Source organism: Danio aesculapii, chromosome 18, assembly GCF_903798145.1.
Source record: "Danio aesculapii chromosome 18, fDanAes4.1, whole genome shotgun sequence".
Lineage (NCBI taxonomy): Eukaryota > Metazoa > Chordata > Actinopteri > Cypriniformes > Danionidae > Danio > Danio aesculapii.
The window spans coordinates 39,358,191-39,380,459 of record NC_079452.1 but is presented as its reverse complement, the minus strand read 5'-3'; the positions used below and the strand labels follow the sequence as shown (position 1 = coordinate 39,380,459).

The window sequence follows — 22,269 nt, the reverse complement described above, 5'->3', positions numbered from 1 at the left end:
ATTCTAAAAATGTAATGTAGTCAAATAAAAAAACATTTGTGTGTCTAAATTACTGTAGATACAGAGAAACCAGTATAGTATAGTTCACAAGCAAACTAATTTTTAAAAATATATTTTTAAAGTCGGCGCCAATAGCCCAGTGTTTAAGTGCGCCAACATATTGCACCATGGTGCTCACGGCGACCCGAGTTCGATCCCTGGCTCGAGGTCCTTTGCCCACCCTTCCGCTCTCTCTGCTCCCAACTATTTCCTGTCAATTCTCTGCACTATTCTATCCTATATGTATTTATTTATGTATTAAATTAAATGTATTGATATAGGAATGAACATTTGAATTATATCAAAACAGAAATGTTAATTTATGGTCAAGAAATTAGCATAGAAAACTTACTTGAGCTTTGAACAGTACACTACCTGACAAAAGTCTTGTTGTCAATCCCAGTTGTAAGAGCAACAAATAATAACTTGACTTCTAATTGATCATTTGGAAAAGTAGCAGAAGGTAGATTTTTCCGATGAATCATCTTTTGAACTGCATCCCAATCATCACAAATACTGCACAAAACCTATTTAAAGCCGCATGGACCCAAGATTCAGTCAAAGTCAAAGAAATCAGTCAAGTTTGGTAAAAGAATAATCATGGTTTGGAGTTACATTCAGTATGTGAGCGTGCAAGAGTTCTACAGAGTGGATGGCAACATCAACAGCCTGAGGTATCAAGATATTTGTGCTGCCTATTAAGAAGGCCAGGATGCTCCATGATTGGCCAGCCCAGTCACCAGTTATGAACATTATTGAGCATGTCTGGAGTAAGATGGAGGAGGCATTGAAGATGAATCTAAAGGATGTTGATTAACTCTGGGAGTCCTGCAAGAACGCTTTCTTTGCCATTTTAAATGACTTTATTAGTAAGTTATTTGAGTCATTGCAGAGATGTATTGATGCAGTCCTCCAAGCTCATAAGAGTCATATACAATATTAATTCTTTTTCCACTGCAGCATGACTTTATTTTCTATACTGTACATTATGAACATTCGGTTAAGTGACAAGATTTATGTCTAAAGTCAGACCTTACTGTCCTAATTAAATAATTAAAAAATCAAGGCATGGTCATATTGTATTTTGGTAAAATAAGCTTTATCTAGAGGCCTTTGCCTTTCATATAAGCTTCTGATTCCAAATGATCAACTAGAAGTCAAGTTGTTATTTGTTGTTCCTGAAACTTGGATAAGTGACAAGACTTTTGTCAGGTATTGTAAATGTATGTATATAATATATAAAGTAATATATATTAGACAGAAAAAAAAACCCTCTCTCAAAGTTGCCTTACACTATGGAAAAAAAGGAGCATTTATGACTGTACACATCCCAAAAGCAGATTCTTTCTTTATTAGGAGATGAAATCATCTGAGATTCTTGGCAAGGCTAAAAGAAGACAAAAAAAAAAAACTCACAGGGTTCGTTTCCAAGACACAGATCACACTCCAGACTACACAGTGTTTTCAGTAGAGAAATCAACATTGACAGCATAATTCAAACCAGGTCTTGTTTAATCTGCAATTTATTAATCCCATTCAATCATCCTGCTCAGAAATGAATAAGCAGTCACATGAGATGCAGCGAACAACTGAGAATCGATCCCGTCCTGTGATGTGAGATCTGATGACTGGCACTTCAAAACATGTTTACAAGAGGACGAACGGAAATGATCTGCTGTCATCCAAGACCTTTCTATCACAACACAACTATCATATGTCTTAGCCAATCACAGAACAGAACAGCCAATTATTTTCAGCCTTTTTTCTTAACCTGGATGATGTCATGTGAATTAAAGGGGACATATTATGTCCCTTTTCATAAGATGTAAAATAAATCTCCAGTGTCTACAGAACACATCTGTGAAGTTTGAGCCCAAAATCGCCCATTTATCATTTAGTACAACCTGTCAAACTTGCCTCTAATTGGGTGTTTGTATAAACACACAGATTTTTGGTGCGTGTCGCTTTAAATGTAAATGAGCTGCTGCTTTCTAACAGAGTGTGGAGCTTGTATATACTATTCTGATATTCTAGAAACAACAAAATTTAGGTTGAAATTTAAGTTGAAATCATGCAGCCAAATCGGTACATGATAAAATCTTTTTGTGCATCTTGGGCATGGAATAATTAGCAAAATGACTAAAAACTAGAGACAATTGTGTCTTTCGGTAAATTTAAAGGGATTATTAAGAGTGTGTGTGTGTGTGGTTCCAAGCATGTGATTGTTTTTGTTGATGAAACAATGTTGTTGTAATGTGGTGTTCTTGTACTTTGAAATAGTTTTATTGTATGGCTGTTATCTTGGCAGGGTGGAGCGGTGGCGCAGTGGATAGCGATATCGCCTCACAGCAAGAAGGTTGCTGGTTCAAGCCTTAGCTGGGTCAGCTGGCATTTCTGTGTGGAGTTTGCATGTTCTCCCCGTGTTCGTTTCCTCCGGGTGCTACGGTTTCCCCCACAGTCCAAAGACATGCGCTATAGGTGAATTGGGTAAACTAAATTGTCTGTAGTGTATGTGTGTGAATGAGAGAGTATGAGTGTTTCCCAGTGATGGGTTGTAGCTGGAAGATCATCCACTGCATAAAACATAAAACATATGCTGGATAAGTTGCCGGTTCATTCCGCTGTGGCGACCCCAGATTAATAAACTGGTAACACCGGAAAAGCCGTCCACATGGAGGTAAACGGTCAGCTGGTAGAGCTAAAAGGCGTCTTACTCGTTTTACAGACGAATTTGAGCCAGATGTACCTCTGGCTACATAATTCACGCTCTTCACAAATGTAGACATGGGTACGTATCCACAATGAGCCTGTGTTGACATTTTCTGGAATAATAAAGAAATAGCTCTGGGGTCTGTGTATAAAGTCAGAGACAATGGTAACTTTAGCTACATTAGCAGAATGTTAATAAGCACATCCAGAAATGTCTGAATATTCGTAAAGAAATTGAAGTCACAGCTCTGGATATTACGTTTGAGCACAAAGTATTGGCTTGTCTTCAGAAACAGCATCAAATTGACCTTCATTTGTGAAGCAGTCTCATGTTAAATTTCATGCAAATATATAACACGTTTCTAATTTTGAGACCAGTACAACAACAGAACATTTGTAATGTTTTTATTTTTCTTATGGCAGACATTGTAAACCTGTAGCTGTTACACTGTGTCAGCACTGTTACTGTTGCAACGGTACTGCATGCGGGTGGAAACGTTAGGATTAAGGGGCACTAATATGTAATTAGACTGCCTTCCTACATCACTACAGGAGCAAAATCTGAGCAGCTCATTTTTTTCACATACTTGCAAACAAAAGCATAAACCAAAGTTGTCTTTTTTGACATTTTCTGGGTTTCCAGATGCACCGGAGACTTGATTATACAGTAGCACTTCAACACAAAAAGTCAGATTTTCAGGATGTGTTACTCTTAAATAGTTTTCTCCTCTCTAAGAGTAAATTGTGACCTCATTGTTCTCTCATCTGTCTGCCTGTGACTATTACACCTATTCACTGTTTTATTTGATCACAAAAGAGTGCATGCAAAGTGCAGGGCTGTTGTAGAGGAAACAAGTTCCTTTGTTCTCTCATACTGTAATGAGGGGGAAAAAAAACAATGTCAAACCCTCTTAGCTCTCAGTTCCTATAGCTCACTGTGGGAAAACTGATAGTCTGGTATCATCAAGCTGCCCCACCTAAATGCTGAAAGAGGTAATGACAACACATTGTACAAATAGGCTCCAACAAAATTACACATTGTGAAAGCAGCCTGATATGGCCTCCATTAACAACAAATCTCCAGTGACAGAGAACAGGATAAGATACACACAGGCTTGTTAAGACTCCCAGATGAGGAGTCAAAAGGACAATTATCAACTAGTGTTCACGTCCTTTTAAGAAGAAGGTGTTCTTTGTACTTTGTGAAACAGGTTTAACGTAATTTTTTTCAGGATGTTCCTGGACCAACATTCAGTCAGATTTTTAAAAACACTAGACAGAATATAAGTGTATATAGTTAGGATCCAGGAACATGTTGACATTACAGACATACAATCCAGCCACTTTATTAGGTACACCTGTCCAACTGTTCGTTGATGCAAATTTCTAATCAGCCACTCACATGGCAGCAACTCAACGCATTTAGGCCTGTAGACATGGTCAAGACGATCTGCTGCAGTTCAAACTGAGCATCAGAATGGAGAAGAAAGGTGATTTAAGTGACTTTGAATGTGGCACGGTTGTTGGTGCCAGACACACAGGTCTGAGTATTTCAGAAACTGCTGATCAACTGGGATTTTCACGCACAACCATCTCTAGGGTTTACAGAGAATGGTCCGAAAAACAGAAAATATCCAGTGAGCGGCAGATCTGTGGACGCAAATGTCTTGTTGAGGTCAGAGGAGAATGGCCAGACTGGTTCGAGCTGATAGAGAGGCAACAGTAACTCAAATTACCACTAGTTACAACCAAGGTATGCAGAAAAGCATCTCTGAAAGCACACAAAACACGTCCAAACTTGAGGCGGATGGGCTACAACAGCAGAAGACCTCACCAGGTGCAACTCCTGTCAGCTAAGAACAGGAAACTGAGGCTGCAATTTGCACAGGCTCACCAAAATTGGACAATAGAAGATTGGAAAAATATTGCCTGGTCTGATGAGTCTCGATTTCTGCTGCGACATTCAGATGGTAGAGTCAGAATTTGGCATTAACAAAATGAAAGCATGGATCCATCCTGCCTTGTATCAAAGGTTCAGTTTGGTGGTAGTGGTGTAATGGTGTGGGGGATATTTTTTGGCACACTTTGGGCTCATTAGGACCAATTGAGCATCGTGTCAACGGCACAGCCTACCTGAGTATTGTTGCTGACCATGTCCATTTCTTTATGACCACAGTGTACCATCTTCTGATGGCTACTTCCAGAAGGATGACGCCATGTCATAAAGAGCAAATCATCTCAGACTGGTTTCTTGAACATAACGATGAGTTCACTGTACTCAAATGGCCTCCAAAGTCACCAGATCTCAATTAAATAGAGCACCTTTGGGATGTGGTGGAACGGGAGATTTGCATCATGGATATGCAGCTGACAAATCTGCAACAACTGTGTGATGCTATCATGTCAATATGGACAAAAATCTCTAAGGAATATTTCCAGTACCTTGTTGAATCCATTCCACGAAGGATTAAGGCAGTTCTGAAGGCAAAAGTGGGTTCAACCTAGCACTAGTAAGACTAGTAGTTGTACCTAATAAAGTGGCCAGTGAGTGTACATACAAAAGGGGCTTTACATTTATATGTAGGTTCTCTAAAGAATCTTTCAGTGAAGGGTTCTTAAAAAAAAATTTTTGTAGAATATTTTGAAGAATCCACTAAAAAAGCCTTTTGTGGAATAAAAATGTACCACCAAAGGCAATAAAGAAGCTTTATTTCTTAAGTGGTTAGAGAAAACAAACTTATCTTTAACTTTTAACAGTTACGAGGCCTTTGTAAATCACTACAAGTAACTTTTTGTAAGTGTCAGAATTGCAAACTTTCTCAAAAAATAATCTATGTTATATATAAAATGTGCCAAAGGGTCAAAACCGCATCAGAATATCCTTGGTCACACACACAATTAAAGATCTGCTGCAATGAGACACACATCTTATGCCTCACTGCAAAAAACAAAACAAAAAGATACTTCTTGTAGTTTTTTCGTTATTCTAGTCCAAATAATTTAAAAAATCAATAAGCATAAGATTTTTTTTTCAAAATTAACTGTTTTTCCTTTAAAAAATGTAAAATGATCGAGTTTTGAGGTTTTTCTCATGCCACTGGTAGATTATTAATACACTTTTAGATATTTTTACTAGAAAAAAGATAAAACCTCTATAAAACCTCTACTGTATAATGAGCAACGTCATGACTATGATGAGAAAAAACAGATATGCTTGAAACATTCTGCACTTGTTATGGGCGTATATTTTGTTTTTGGTTTTAGATCTTTTTGGTCCATGTTGAGTTCCTATTTACTGCACTGAGTTTGTTTGGAAGCAGATCGAAACTCATCTTTTCAGCAGTATTTGCCCACACTGTAAAAAAAAAGTTGACTCCACTTAAAATTATAAGGCAACTTGCTGCAGCTTTTTTGAGTTGCCTCAACTTAAATCGCGTAACGTGCAGTTCTTGGTTTGAAAGTCTCAAAAAAGCTCTGCAGCAAGTTGCCTTACAATAGTGAGTTGTCAACTTTTTTTTTTTACAGTGCACTTGTTTGTACCACACCGAGGTTCATATCGCAGCGTTCACACTTATGTACACTTAATTGAATAAATCACACCAAATGTAATTTTTTATCATGTGAACCTTTCCTTGGGAATCCATTCTTATCTACAAATCTTGTGACCATCTTATGCAACTTTGTAAAACTTTTTTAAAGGCTGTTATGGAAATATGAGATCCTCTGCGGGTCCAGATTTGAGTTCTTTAGCCTGTTCCAATAGAGCTGCACTTGATTTATCAACTCAAGGCCATAAAATGTGATTACATAACAAGAACAATTGCTTCTGGGAACAGCTTAAATGTTTTTGTAGCAAACATTTAGGTATGAAAACAGCTCACCTCTTTCATCTTGGCAGCACTGAAGGTCGGCGTGAGTATGCTGCGCACTCGTTTCCATTGTTCGCCCTTCAGCATGATCAGACTGTCGCTCATGGGTTTAGTGATGCCCCTGACTGTCTGCATTGAGGACAAAGCTGCAGTTTGTACAGGTCAAATGTCTCAAAAGACATGTTTAAGAACATTAATAAAGCAAAACCTAAAACATTACACCAGTTTGTCATTTAGTTAAGTCATTTAGTTATAAATACACCCAGTGTTGTGTAGTAGGCAATTTGGTATGTCGTTTACATGGTGGAAATGTACTAAAAACAACAACAAAATACTTTTTGTCTTTGTATTTTTTTTTAAGAATTTCTCATATAGACAACATTGTTGACAAAATTATCCCCATGAACATGGTTATAGGAAAATAACAAAAAATTGTTAGTTGACTAAAAAATTAGTAAACCTGTTGCCTTAAAGTTATTAAGTAAATGAGTATAATGTGTATAATTATAAAAATTCAAAAAAATTTAAAGTCAATGTAACAGTTCTGTCACTATAAGTACTCACTTTTTTATGTCAACTTGTCAATTTTAAGGCAACAGGTTTACTTAATTTTTAAAGTAACTAATCACTTTTTACAGTGTAGAAACACAAGCTATATGCCATGGCACAGAAGATAACATGAATACCATGGTTTGTGGGACATGGTTTGTGTTACCCATGAACTATGTACATTGTTACACAAGAATGTACAGTTAAAGTCAATTATTAGCCCTCCTGTGAATTTTTCTTTCTTTTTTAATTATTTCCCAAATGATGTTTAACAGAGCAAGGAAATTTTCACAGCATGTCTGATGATATTTTTTCTTCAATTTTTTACCATTTTAAGGTCAAAATTATTAGCCCCTAAAGCTATATATTTTTTGATAGTCTACAGAACATGAGTTATTAAAACTTTTATGTTTAGAAATGTGTTGAAAAAAATCTCTCCAGTAAACAAGAAAAAAAAAAAAAAAAGGGGGTAATGATTCAGTGGGGCTGATAATTCTGACTTCAACTATATATATATATATATATATATATACACACACACACACACACACACACACACACACACACACACACACACACACACACACACACTAACCCAGGCTCATTCTGAAAACGTACCTCTATATACATTTCTTGAGACTGTCAAATACATCCCAGGCGCTACATTTTTTGCAGTTTTTGTTTTCACGAATCCACAAGAGGCCGCTGTGTACGCTTTTTCAGATCTCAAATTTATCCCGCGAGTGCCATTTGCGCCTGCTCTTCTCTCGTAAATCCACCAGAGGCCGCTTTTGACTGACGGTTTGACTGACTGAATAATTGACTGACTGACCGATCGACTGACCCACCCTCCTCCTCCCTTAAACCCAACCAATAATGTTTTAAAAAGCACAGACTGACCCGCCCACCCATTTTCCTAAACCCAACCAACAAATTTAAAAAGCAATTCAGATGAAGAAAAGCCCTCGTCTGATTTTTACTATGTTTTACCACATTCTCACCCTGTTTTTTACTTGTTTATTTTATTTTTTTGTCTTACCCAATGTTCTTCACCGGACTTGAACCCCATTGTCATGGTCATCTCCTCTCTGCATCTCACGTCCACCGACATACATGGTGAGCTAACTGGACAAACTGATAACAGCCGGAAAGCCGTCTATACAGAGGTAAGCGGTCAGTTGTTAAGTGCGAAAACGAACGGCAGCATACCACCCCATGGTGTTCATTTAAAAACATTAAATGCAGTCATACATCTTTCTGGCTACATAATTCACGATCTCCAGAAATGTATATAGGGCTACGTTTTCAGAATGAGCCTATGTTGATATATACACACAATACTAAAGGTTTAAATATTGCACAGAGAACATTTCAGCTTAATAGACCAACCACAACAAGGTTGTAAAGGCTTTTCTCAAACTCTAAACTGTCGGAAAGTGTTTATTAAAGGCTCAACATTGCAGTCAACTTGGCAACACTAGATAAATAACACTTTCGGATTCATTAAAATACTGTTGTTCGTACACATACTGTTGAGTTGGCCAGGAATATGTTGTTAGCCTAAAACGTTTGTGCAGGGAACCAAGGCCAGGTGGCACAGCTTTGTGTTGGGCCGACTTTGATCATACGTGTGTGTTCTCTGAGGTAGATATGTGTTAACAGCCGCCAAAACATACTACTTGTTTGTTTTCTGGTGCCATGGCAATTTACTTTATGAGTTTTCTCCCACTGAGTAGATGTGCTCTACATTGTGCATTTATACAAGCACACAAACAGGTCAAGAGACAGTTGATAAGCCCCTGTAGTGCGCATAGGATCCAGTATTGATCTGGCCCTGCCATAATCGTTTACCCAGCAGGCTCAGCTCCAGCAGCAAGGCCGTCTCACAACCTTTGACTCTGCTTTTATACATAAGTCATGTGATCATTAGTTTGTGGCCTTTCTAACCTCAGCGAGTTTAAAGCTGTAAACCTTTTGGTGGCAGGATCTTACCTAAGCATGGTGGGAATTTAGTATCGATTCAAACATACAGTAAATCCCATAGACTGCAAGAGAAATGGCTGGTAATACATCAAATTGACCCTGTCATCGATACTGTTGGTTTGATGATTTCTGGGGGAAGCTACACATGTATCTGTGGTAATAAATGATGATGTCGTTGACAAACAAATGGTGAGTTATGTTACGACAGCACTCGGAAATTGAAAGTGTCATTGCTATACTAATGTGGCCTTCAAGCTGAACCGAAAGTATTGTAATTGTGAGTTTCGAGCACATGAATAAGGCGAAGTTATAATTACAAGTGGGAAACTGTGACATCTAGATGATACATGAGCATGTGATGGGGATCTAAAATATGGTGGCAAACAAGTGTTGTAAAATGTAATGAAGGATTTTGCGATTATTTCAATGTTCCAGGCTATTTCTATAATATCATGGTGCTGTGTGTGAATACGCTTATAGAAGACATATATAATATAACATAATCTAAATTTTCATCATCAATCGTTGTCAAGTCATAGATGATCTTGATAATGCAATTTAAAAGCATAAATATATGCAAAACACATGTGAATTATATGAAACTGTCTATTAGAAAATACTGTAAGTCAATGATTTTCAGTGCAGTAAAAATGTGCTTATAGTGTTATTTTAGTATATATATATATATATATATATATATATATATATATATATATATATATATATATATATATATATATATATATATATATATATATATATTATATATATATATACACACAGCTGAAGTCAGAACTATTAGCCCCCTGTTTATTATTTTCCCCAATTTCTGTTTAACGGAGAGAAGATTTTTTTTAACACATTTCTAAACATAATAGTTTTAATAACTCATTTCTAATAACTGATTTATTTTATCTTTGCCATGATGATGTAAATAATATTTGACTAGATATTTTTTAAGACACTTCTATACAGCTTAAAGTGACATTTAAAGGCTTAAACTGGGTTAATTAGGTTAACTAGGCAGGTTAGGGTAAGTACGCAAGTATTGTATAACAATGGTTTTGTCTGTAGACTATCAAAAAAATTTGCTTAACAGGGCTAATAGTTTTGTCCCTAAAATGGTTTTAAAAAATTTAAAACTACTTTTATTCTAGCTGAAATAAACAAATAAGACTTTCTCCAGAAGAAAAAATTTTACCAGACATACTGTGAAAATTTCCTTGCTCTGTTTAAACATCATTTGGGAAAAACTTTAAAAAAAAAAGGCAGTTCATCCGCTGTGGCGACCCGGATTGACAAAAAATGGCCAAAAAAAAAAAAACTAATAGGGGCTAATAATTGACTTCAACAGTATGTATGTATGCATGTATGTGTGTGGTGTGTGTGTGTGTGTATGTATGTGTGTGTGTGTATATATATATATAGAATATAGATATATATATATATATATATATATATATATATATAGAATTCATTATTTTTTTGTAATTATTTTTATGTAATTATTTTTATGTAATTTTTATATCAATTGTATTTTGTAGTAGTTTTTTGTGCTATTTTAATTTGTATTACATTTAAAATATTTCAATTAGCTTGGATTTAATTATTGTTATGTCAACTTGCTCAAATACTTACATTATTTTAAATCAGATTTAAATTGGTCATGAAAGATTTGTATCTATATTTAATTTTTTTATTAAATCTATCTGGTGGCGACCCCAGATTAATAAAGGGACTAAGCCGAAAAGAAAATGAATGATGATAAATCTAACCTAATTTAATTATTTTAATTTTATTTAATTTATTATTTTGGAATATTTTATGGCAATAAAAAATAATATCTAATGCAGCATTGCTCCTGAAGTAGAATTCTTGTGTTTTAAGCAGTTTTATGTTTAAAAAAATTACTTAGCATTAACAAGAAATATTTTTTTATTTAATTTAATTCTGTTTTGTTTTACTTAATTTAATATTTTGGATTTTTTTGTGGAAATAAAAATAATTTCTAATTATATCTTAGCATTGCTTCTGAAGTAAAAATGTTGTGTTTTAAGCATTTTTAGAAATTAAAAAATTACAAAAGAAATCATTTGGCATTTACAAGAAAAACAATATTAAACTTTTAAAATTATTTTGGAATTGAACACTTTGCTTTGGGCCTAATAATGTAACCTGATTTTTTGTGTGTGTATGATATTAGACTGTCACTCACCATTCTGTTGGGAAACTTATTGAATTCCTTCACCATCACCTGTCTGAGCATATCCGGGTCTGCTATGATCACTGTAGACCGCCGGCCAATATAATAACTGAACACACACACACACACACACACACACACACACACACACACACACACACACACACACACACAGCAAACAAACAAGACGAAATGTATAAATATCAGCGATCCAGTCAAATTTCAGGGGAATTGCAGGAGACAAAAGAACACAGGACAAACACACACAGATAGAGTCACACATCTGTGGCTGCAGACCCGCAGACAAGTCTTCCTGTCATATCACTGACAGGCAACAGACATGCAAAATGTGTATGTGTGTGTGTGTGTCAAGGTCAGCTCAGTAAAGAGAAATTTGATGAGGCTGCTGGGTAGCTCCTCTTTGTAGTCACGCATGGCAGCTTTCACTGCTGAGATGTGGCGGGGTCGTATCGTCAATGCTGTGAAATGGAGGATTGAGAACGTGTGTGTGCCCTTGGCTTGTAAGTGTCAGCAAGAGAGACTACCTCCTTTCTAAACACCACTTGAGTCTCTTTTTTCCCCTGAGAATCAACTTAATAGGAAATATTATGGCAAGCAGATAATTAACACCTTTTAACACAGCCAATAATTGATATGAAAGCTTTTAGTATTCTGAAGTCATTAATCTAGTTCATACACTTGTTATGAAAAGTACAGGTGCTACCAAGTTGGGCTTAAATAAATTAAAAAAAGTCACCACATTTCCACAGTATTTCAGTTTATATTTGTTCATAGCACATCCATCTGTAAATATTACCCAGAAGTTTTTCTATATTCACTTATAACTTAACTTATACCTATATCCTGCACTTGCTGCTATTGCCTCCTGGTTAGACCTAAACTGCATTTCGTTACCTTGTACTGTACATGTGTAATGACATGTCACAATCACCAGAGATCTAATCCCTTGTCAAATCGCTAAACACTACAAATCCCCGACATTTGGACTACAAGTTCCAGTCATGCACCGCTCACGTGCACCTGTTCCTCTTCGGTAGATTACACACACTCACGGCTGGGAGCTGCTCATGAACTGATTACAAGGTCTATTTATACAGCGCACACGCACGCGCGCGCACACACACACACACATCAGCGGTTTTTCTTGCCTTTGCTGTGTTTTGACCCTCGCCTTGTTTGTTTGTTTACGTTGCCTGCTTCCTGCCTGTACTGACCACGACTCTGGATTACCTGTATACATCTGTTTGCCCATGTGTTGACCGCTGCTTGTCTGACCATCGTGTCAATAAACCCTGCATTTGGATCCGCACTCCTTTGTCAGCGTCCCCTTCACATTACAACAATAAAGTTAAATCTAATCTAATTTAAGAAGAGTTTCTCCTATTACAGGTAACAATTCTTTAAGTAATTTTGTTGGAATTGGGTCTAACGTAGAAGTAGCTGGTTTAGAACCATTTATAACTTTATCTAGCTCTTCCTGTTCTATAATTTTGAAGCACTGTAGATTATTTGATTCAATGGAATGTTTAAGGGATCTGAGGTATAAGAAGGTGCAGAAAAGTTTAACATCTTCTATTTTCTTTCTGAAGCCTTCTATTTTATCACTGAAAATATTCACAAAAGTCATCACTACTACTTTGCAGTGGGACATTGTTCCAAGATGACTGATTATTTGTTAATTTAGCAATGGTGTTAAATAAAATGTAGGATTGTTTATGATTATGTTTCTATCAGTTTGCGGAGGTGCTCAGCCCTGGCAGATTTTAGAGCCCTCCTATAGCTGAACATGCTGTCTTTGTACGCAATTCTAAAGACCTCTAATTGAATTTTTTTTCAAAAGCGTGACTATGACTATTATACCATGGTGTAATTTTATTCTTTCTAGCCTTTTTTAGTTTGATGGGTGCCACAGTATTTAGTGTGTTAGTAAAGATAGCATCCATACAGCTGGTTCCTACATCAAGGTCATTTGCGTTTGCGGGTACATTTCAAAATAGAGAAGGATCAGGTAAGTTATTTGTCAATTCATCTTTAGTGGACAGCACGATAGTTTTACCAGGGCAATTATATCTGCTAATTTCAGGTAAACAGCTTATATAGTAAGACGTAGTGGCAGGGGCGATTTTAGGATTTTCATTTTAGGGGGGCTCAGCTCCTTATAATGTAAAACTTGATATATATATATATATATATATATATAATTATATATATATATATATATAGATATATATATATATATATATATATATATAAAGCCTAATATTACATTTATAATAGTAATTTAATAGTAATACACTTGAAAATGTTGGTTTAATATGGGTTGTTTACTAGTAATACACTGTAGTACATAGACAGGCATAGCCATTTGAGTTCTGAATAAGCCAAATAGGCTCAACCTACCTGTTTACTGTAGTAAAAACCACTTTCTATTTTCAAGTGCATTTTTTGTTTCCATGTATTAAATAAATAAACTGACACTTTTCTAATTAAATGACACGCATACAAATATATATATATTTTAAACTTACAGGCAAATGCACACATTTTACGTTCTAAATGAGAATAATAAATAAGAAGTAATTTTAATAATAATGTTTGTAAAGGTACATCTCAGGAAACCAGTGCAATACTCTTCACAAACACGACACATGATATCACAACAAAACATTACATCACTTATGCAAATATATAGTCTCTAACACAGAATCTCATTGGCTGCTGTGACACAGTCAAATTGTGTGTGTTGACAATCAAATTACACGCAAATACTTTTGGCACCGATCACTTTCCATATCTGTGCAAGCAATCTGTACGAGTATCAAAAGTTTATTTGTGTTTGTCACTTCTTGAGAATGTGAGTGAAATCGTGGGTGTTTAAGTTAGTCAGAATCCGCATGAATGGTATTAATAACCAACAAAATTATTACTTATTATTTTAAGAGACTCCTTATCATTACCAGCATATTTTTCTTTTTATTAACATAGTATCTTAATCAGTGAGCAGTTCTGCTGATCATAAAGGGAGTGCTCTTTGATCAGTTGCTCTATTTAAGCCATTCATAATAGGAATAAAGTTTTATTTTTCTAAATATGAGTTTAAGTTTCTTTATTTCCCAGCAGACGGCTGTGGCAAAGGTTCATTACTATGTCCAGTGTCTGTAAAGCACATTGAAGCTCAGCTGGAGGCAAACGCGGCAAAGACGGATCACTCTTATCATTTACTGTACTCTCCTTTCATGTGCAGCGTCTGTACTGGTACTGTAAAAGCTGTATCGGCTCTTCATATCATCTCCTGCTAATGAAGCTGACACGGCAGTGCACATGGCTCTAGGAGCAGGATGAGTTTAATTAAGCTTGCAGCTAAGTGACCTATAAAACACTGATCTCATTAGTATGTTTTGGTTTATCTATGCATCTGCGCCGCCGGTCTGTTCGCAAACTGAAGACCTGTGAAAAAAAAAACTTCTCAGCAATACAAAAGGATATGATGACGCTGATATATCGTTCACAGACAACATATATTATTTTTCATTGAAAATTTTATTTATTTATTTTTTGGCTTAGTTCCTATATTCAGGGGTTTCCAAAGCGGAATGAACCGCCAACTCTTCATTCATTTTACTTCGGCTTAGTCCCTTTAGGGCGATCACACCGAACGCGTTAATTGCATTGAGAGGTGCATCTTTAAATGGTTACTAATGGCCACGAGCGTTTGCACGCTGCTTATGCGTGCTGCTTTTGCCGTTGCGCTAAAAAAGTTGCCTGTGCACTCACAATAAAAAAACGTCAACGTCATAATTACGCTAAAGTGGATCATATTTATGATATAATTAAGGCAATTTTTATTAACATTTCATCAAACAATGGTAAACCAGTTTATAAGTATTGGAGTTTAGCACTATAATGACAAAATGTGACATTTATCATTAATATTTTCAATATAATAATTACTATCGAGAGAAAACCTTCTCAGTTTTTAGAAAAAGACAATTTTGTTATGGAGAGTTTTTCAACATAAGACATTTAAGTTAGATGAGCTAACGTGTATCATTTTACACCCAGCAGAGGCTCGAAACCAACGACCTTCTTGCTGTGAGGCGAGAGGGCTACCCACTGCACCACCGTGCTGCCCTACCAACCAATTTAGTGTATTCAATTTGTAACTTCTACCACATGTCTGTGGACTGTGGGGGAAACAGGAGCACCCGGAGGAAACCCATGCCAACACATGGGAGAACATGCAAACTCCACACGGAATGCAACTGGCCCAGCCAGGACTCAAACCAGTGATCTTCTTGCTGCGAGGCGACAGTGCTAACCACTGAGCCACTGTGTCACCCCCAATATGGAACATATTCTTATTAAAATAAGACATAATTTTTTAGATATTTACATTGTAAGTTTTTTTCTCAACATAATGACAATTGTGATAAAGTTTCTAAATATAATGGCATAGTAGGTCATTATTATGACAATTCTAAACAATTTAACAAGATTAGCCATAAACAAGTTTTCTTTGATTTGCTGGATAAGTTTTTTTACTTATGTGACAAAAACAGCCTTTCATAATATTAACCGCAGACTTTTTTATTTCTTTTTATCTGCTATGCTTGTAAAATCATTGCTGATCAGTTTCCCCAAAGTATTTAGATGCTTAATTCACAGTAAAAATGGACAGTGTTTGTGGAAAGTTAGTTTAGAAAGAACTGCTTTACAACATTGCGTTACTCCCCAAAAAGTAACTAGTTGCGTTACTTAGTTACTTTTTATGGTAAGTGATGCATTACGTTACTTTTGCGTTACTTTTCTTTACTTTTTATTAGCTGGCTGAGGTTGGTCTCTTTCAGAACTTGTTTTTTTTCTTTCTTTCTTTAATAGAGGAGTTCTGCAATTAACAAAGCCCTGTATAACCTGCAGCTACATTTACCTTTGAAAAACATATTAAAAAATATTTTACAGTTGAAGTCAGAATTATTAAACCCCCTGAATTATTAGTCCCCCTGTTTATTTTTTCCCCAATTTCTGTTTAAGAGAGAAACATAATAGTTGATGACAGTAAATAATATTTTACTAGATATTTTTTCAAGATGCTAGTATTCAGCTTAAAGTGACATTTAACAAAGTTAATTAGGTTAACTAGGCAGCTTAGGGTAATTAGCCAAGTTAGTCTACAGAACAAAAACCTAAAGGGGCTAATAATTTTGACCTTAAAATGGCTTTTAAAAATTAAAAACTGCTTTTATTCTAGCTGAAATAAAACTAATAAGATTTTCTCTACAGGAAAAGATATTATCAGACATACTGTGAAAATTTCCTTGCTCTGGTAAACGTCATTTGGGAAATATTTTTAAAAGAAAAAAAAAATTCAAAGGGGGCTAATAATTCTGACTTCAACTGTAGGATAAAGCTATCTGAGAACTTCCTTAACCCAGAGCTGTACATGCCACATATACAGATTATTGAAAGTTTAAAGCAATGTGTTTGCTACTTTTGTACTATTTGTCTTAAGTAAAATCACTATCCAATGAGACTGTAATCCTTTTCTTCGATGCGTTCAAAATAATTTAGATTCTCTCATTAACTGCATGATTCATTGTGACTACTTTAATATTAATTCACAATTTATTTTTTATCATAAACTAAAAAGTAATTCCAATTACATTTTCCCAAAAGTAACTCAAATATTATTTCTTATTTTTTAAAATAATGCGTTACTTTACTCGTTACTTAGAGATGTAATATTATTACTTAACTCACGTTACTTGTACTGTGTTACCCCCAACACTGATAATGGCTGGGTTTTACTGTATTAGTCACACATTTATACATCAGCTGACCACTATATCAAATTTCTTTCACTATAGCATAAGAGTCTGGTTAGATGTCATTTCGAGATGTTCTCACACCAAATCAGAAGGATATTTTTGGGCAGAGCAAAAAATAAATCACACCTTCGTGAGCAAAGCCTCCTCGCGCCTTAAGAGTGCTCCTGCAATGCGCAGAAATGTCTGAACTCTGATGACTGATGTCTTGTACTTGGGAAACCGACAAGGGTTTTAAGGATCATGCAGAGCACTGATATGTATTTCAAAGCCCTTTGATTTTGGAGAGAAGCTCAGCTCTTGAATTACTCTAACTGAAGGATGTCGTAATGTCTCATGACATATATCCACATGACTCTGAATTAGATCCCCTTTTCCGGTCCCAATACCCCTATATCCCATAAACACACACGCGAACATTCACACACACACTCTTCCTCTCCATTCAGCTCATATTAACCACAGGAACGCCAATAGAACTCGCTGCTTTGATCCCCCAAAGAGAATCAGGCACATTAAACACAATGAAACACACCTACAGTTGTTCTAAATTTTTACAGTATTCTATTCTGTACTTATCTACTCAATTCTATTCTATACTCACACTTGCCTTGTTATGGGATTCTGGTATATATGTATATTATTCAGTTTTCCTGGAAGAGAGCATTTCAAGTGTAGTTCACCAATATGTTTATTTCCATCATATATTCATGCTCATGTTCTTGGTTCCATTGTTTGTTCCATTATTCTATTCTATTCTATTCTATTCTATTCTATTCTATACTATCTTAAATGAACATTTAAAAGGATAGTTCACCAAAACATTAATTATATCAACCACTTATCCTCTTGTTGATAAAAATTCTATTCTATTCTATTCTATTCTATTCTGTTCTATTCTATTCTATTCTATTCAATATGCTAATAATGCTTTTGGTAAAATATACACAACACTCTGAAAACAAATCCTATGAGCTGCAAGATTGTTGCTGTTTGAAGAAAATTAAGCAGCTTTAGCATAATGCAAAAATGATTTGTAGTCAAATACTAAAATATGTTTTGGACAAAATGACATTTATTAGAAATAAATACAGTATATAGGCAGAAGAATTAAGTTTTAGGATATACGAATATGGCAGCTGTTGTTCTTAACAGCCATTAAGTTATGCGTTGTGTACAGGTAATGATAGTGTTATGAAGCGGACAGGAGACAGAGGTAAGGAAACGTTAGGGTGTTTATTAAATGACAACAAGGAGCACATGAAGGATAGCCAGGAGGATCAGGAATGATGTTGGGGTCTTTTCCTCCGTGGCTGGGTAACAGGAATACACGAGGATGGACAGCACACACCAGATACAGCTGACAGAGGATGACACAGACTTGGAAGGACTGGAAGACAGGACGATTCGGGAGGACCAGGAAGACTAGGAGGAATACAAAGAGAACAGGTAAGTAAATCGTTTGTTTTAGCTGAGGATGACTACGCTGAGTGGTCGCTCAGTTGTCCGCTTTCGTCGAGACGAGCCCGGACAATGAGCGACTGGAGTGCTGTGCTTTTATCTGGTGCTCGTGAATGTGATGCAGCTGTGTGCTCATTAGAAGTCAGGTGATGGTGATCTTCGTGAGTGGGGTCGTGAGAGCCTGACCAATCCGTGACAGTACCCCCCTCCCCAGGGCCCGCTCCTGAGGGCCGACACCTCCGACGCCGTGGTGGTCTCCCTCTGCCTCTAGGCGCTGGGAACTCAGGGTGGCTCTCATGAAACTCCACCATGAGACTAGGATCGAGAATATCAGCTCTGGGAACCCATGTCCTTTCTTCGGGGCCGTACCCTTCCCAGTCCACCAGGTACTCCAACTGGCCACCACGACGTCGGGAACGCAAGATCTCCTTCACTGCGTATGTCCCGGGTGGATAGCCACACCTTTTGTCCGGGTGTGTATCTGGGTTCTTCAGACCTTCTCCTATCGGCGGTTACCTTGCTTCGACGGACTGCCCTCTGCAGATGTTGATGAGCCTCGTCCCAGACTCTCTCGCTCCCGGAACCAGTGATCCACTGCGGGGACATCAGATGGTTCGCCATCCCAGGGAAAGAGCGGTGGTTGGAAGCCCAGGACGCACTGGAATGGCGTGAGTCCGGTGGAGGGTTGCCGCAGTGAATTTTGGGCATATTCTGCCCAGCCCAAATACTGGCTCCAGGAGTTCTGGTGACCACTGCAGAAGGTCCTCAGGAACCGTCCCACCTCCTGAATCTTCCTCTCTGTCTGCCCGTTGGTTTGGGGATGATATCCAGAAGAGAGGCTGACGGCCACACCTAGGAGCTTGAAGAAGGCTTTCCATAGACGTGAGATGAACTGTGGACCTCTGTCCGACACAATATCTTCTGGAATACCAAATGACCTGAAGACTTGATTAAAGATATTGTCGGCAGTTTCAAAGGCTGTGGGAAGACCTTTCAGAGGGATTAGTTTGACAAACTTTGAGAATCTATCTACTATGACTAGAATACAGGTATTACCTTCTGACGGGGAGGTCAGTGATAAAGTCCACTCCTAGGTGTGACCAGGGACGGTTCGGAATCGGCAAGGGATGGAGCTTTCCAGCGGGTAGATGACGTGGGCTCTTGGATTGGGCACAGTCCTTACAGCCCTGAACATATTGCCTCACATCCCTTGCCATGTTTGGCCACCAGAATCGTTGGGATACTAGCGAGAGAGTATTGTTGATCCCTGGATGTCCAGTGCCTAGCGAGGTATGTAAGGAGTGGATCAGATCTACCCGGTGTTCAGGTGGTATGAACTGCCGATGAGGAGGGCATCCCGGCGGAGCAGGGGCTTCCGGAGTGGCAACGACTGGAGGAGCGTTCCAGGTGATCGGACAAATGGAGATGTGTTCGGGAAGAATCTTCGTTGGGAGTTCTTCATGATCGTGATGCTCGTGTAAACGAGAGAGAGCGTCTGCTCTTAGATTCTTGGGTCCTGGACGATAGGAAATGGAGAAATCAAAACGTGAGAAGAAAAGTGACCATCTGGCTTGACGTGGACATAGTCTCTTGGCCTCTTTGATGTATTGGAGGTTTTTGTGATCTGTGATCACCTGGAACGGATGTTTGGCTCCCTCCAACCAGTGACGCCACTCCTCCAAGGCTAGCTTGATTGCTAGAAGCTCCCTGTCTCCTATGCTGTAATTCTGCTCCGCCGGGCTCAACTTCCGAGAAATAGGCACAGGGATGCAGTCGGGGCGGTGTATCATGATGTTGAGATAATACTGCCCCGACGCCGGTGGTGGATGCGTCCACTTCCACCACGAAAGGAAGATTTGGGTCAGGATGAGTCAGGAGTGGGGCCCTTGTGAACTCCTTCTTAAGAAGGCGGAAGGCTGCGGCTGCTTCTTTGGTCCACTCCAGTCCTTTGGGTTTACCCTTGAGGAGATTAGTGAGAGGTGATGTAATCCTGCTGTAGTCCTTGATAAACCGTCTATAAAAGTTAGCAAACCCAAGAAACCTCTGGAGCTCCTTAATGGAAGTGGGTTCTGACCAGGATAGAACAGCCTCAATTTTCTTCCCATCCATACGTATACCGGTTTGGTCAATGATGTATCCCAAGAAATGAATCGACTTCTGGTGGAATGAGCATTTCTCCGCTTTGAGGTAGAGGTGATGTTCTCTCAATGTGTGTAGGACCTCCGCAACGTGTTGGCGATGTTCGGCCTCACTCCGGGAGTAAATGAGGATGTCATCTATGTACACTATTACACAGTGGTGAAGAAACCCGGAGGACTTCATGAATGAAGTTTTGGAATACGGAGGGGGCGTTGACCAGACCGTAAGGCATGACCTCATATTCATAGTGGCCAGTAGGGGTCACGAATGCTGTCTTCCATTGGTCCCCCTCACGTATTCTTATCAGATTATACGCGCTGCGGAGGTCCAATTTAGTGAAGACTTTAGCTTCTCGGAGCTGTTCCAAAGCGGCTGGTACCAGAGGAAGGGGATATCGGTATTTTACTGTACCGTTATTTAGGACCCTGTAGTCGATGCATGGACGCAGCCCTCCGTCCTTCTTGGCCACAAAGAAGAAGCTTGAGGCGGCTGGTGATTTTGAGTGACGTATGTACCCCTGACTCAGAGCCTCCCTTATGTAATCTTCCATTGCCTGATTCTCTGGAAGCGAGAGCGGGTAGATCCTACCTCTTGGCAACTGGGCATCTGGAACTAGGTCGATCGCGCAGTCCCATGGCCGATGCGGCGGTAGCTGGGAAGCTCTCTTGGGGCAGAAGACATCATGAAAGGAGCTGTACTCCTTAGGAATGTGGATAGACTGCTTCTCAGATGGCTCTCGACCGATGTTGCAAACAAAGAAATGGGGTTCCGACCTTGAAGAGGGAGATTTGGAAAACAGGCAGGTGTACATCCAGATCCCCATTTCTTTATCTCTCCTGTGCCCCAAGAGATGATGGGATCGTGCTTCACCAGCCACGGGGGCCCTAGAATGATGTCCATATTTGCACCCTCCAGAACCAGAAATTGAATCCTCTCTTGATGTAACAACCCCACTTGAAGAAGGATGTCTTCGCATTGTCGATGGATACGGGTCGAAGATCGAGTGCACTGGGTTATCGGTTGTATCTGGTATATATGCGAGGACGCCTCAGTACGGAGGTGGAGTTGACGACAGAGGGATTGGGAGATGAAGTTCCCTGCTGACCCGGAGTCGATGAGGGCTGTGACAAGGAGAGAAATAGAGGCAGTAGTTATTTGTACGGTGGTAGTAAGTGGTTTACATTGTTCAATATTCGTACTGAATACACTCACTGAAGTCCGAATGGGACGAAGGGGACACTCCATACGGGTGTGTCCACTGACACCGCAGTATAGACACAGACCCCGGGTCAGCCTCCTCTGTCGTTCCGCTGATGTCAGTCTTCCAGACTCTATTATCATGGGTTCTGGTTCTGGAGAGGCTGTTGACTCAGGCGATTGGAGGAGTGCAGACGAGGGGGTGATGGTGTCCTGTTGATAGGAACGGAGACGATCGGAACATCGGAGAGAATGTTGGATGAATCTCTCAGACCCA

The 22,269-nt window shown here is 38.3% G+C and overlaps 1 protein-coding gene across 1 annotated transcript in view; it reads right to left on the bottom strand.

The window, feature by feature from the left end:
- Positions 1-22,269, bottom strand: part of tbxas1 (thromboxane A synthase 1 (platelet)) — a 145,770-nt gene that overhangs the window by 67,901 nt on the left and 55,600 nt on the right. The window contains exons 6-8 of the mRNA XM_056478439.1: positions 17,620-17,634; positions 11,365-11,461; positions 6,630-6,746 (exon numbers count right to left, since the gene is read on the bottom strand). Of these exons, the coding sequence (XP_056334414.1) occupies positions 6,630-6,746; positions 11,365-11,461; positions 17,620-17,634 (229 nt within the window). The remainder of the gene's footprint in view (positions 1-6,629; positions 6,747-11,364; positions 11,462-17,619; positions 17,635-22,269) is intronic.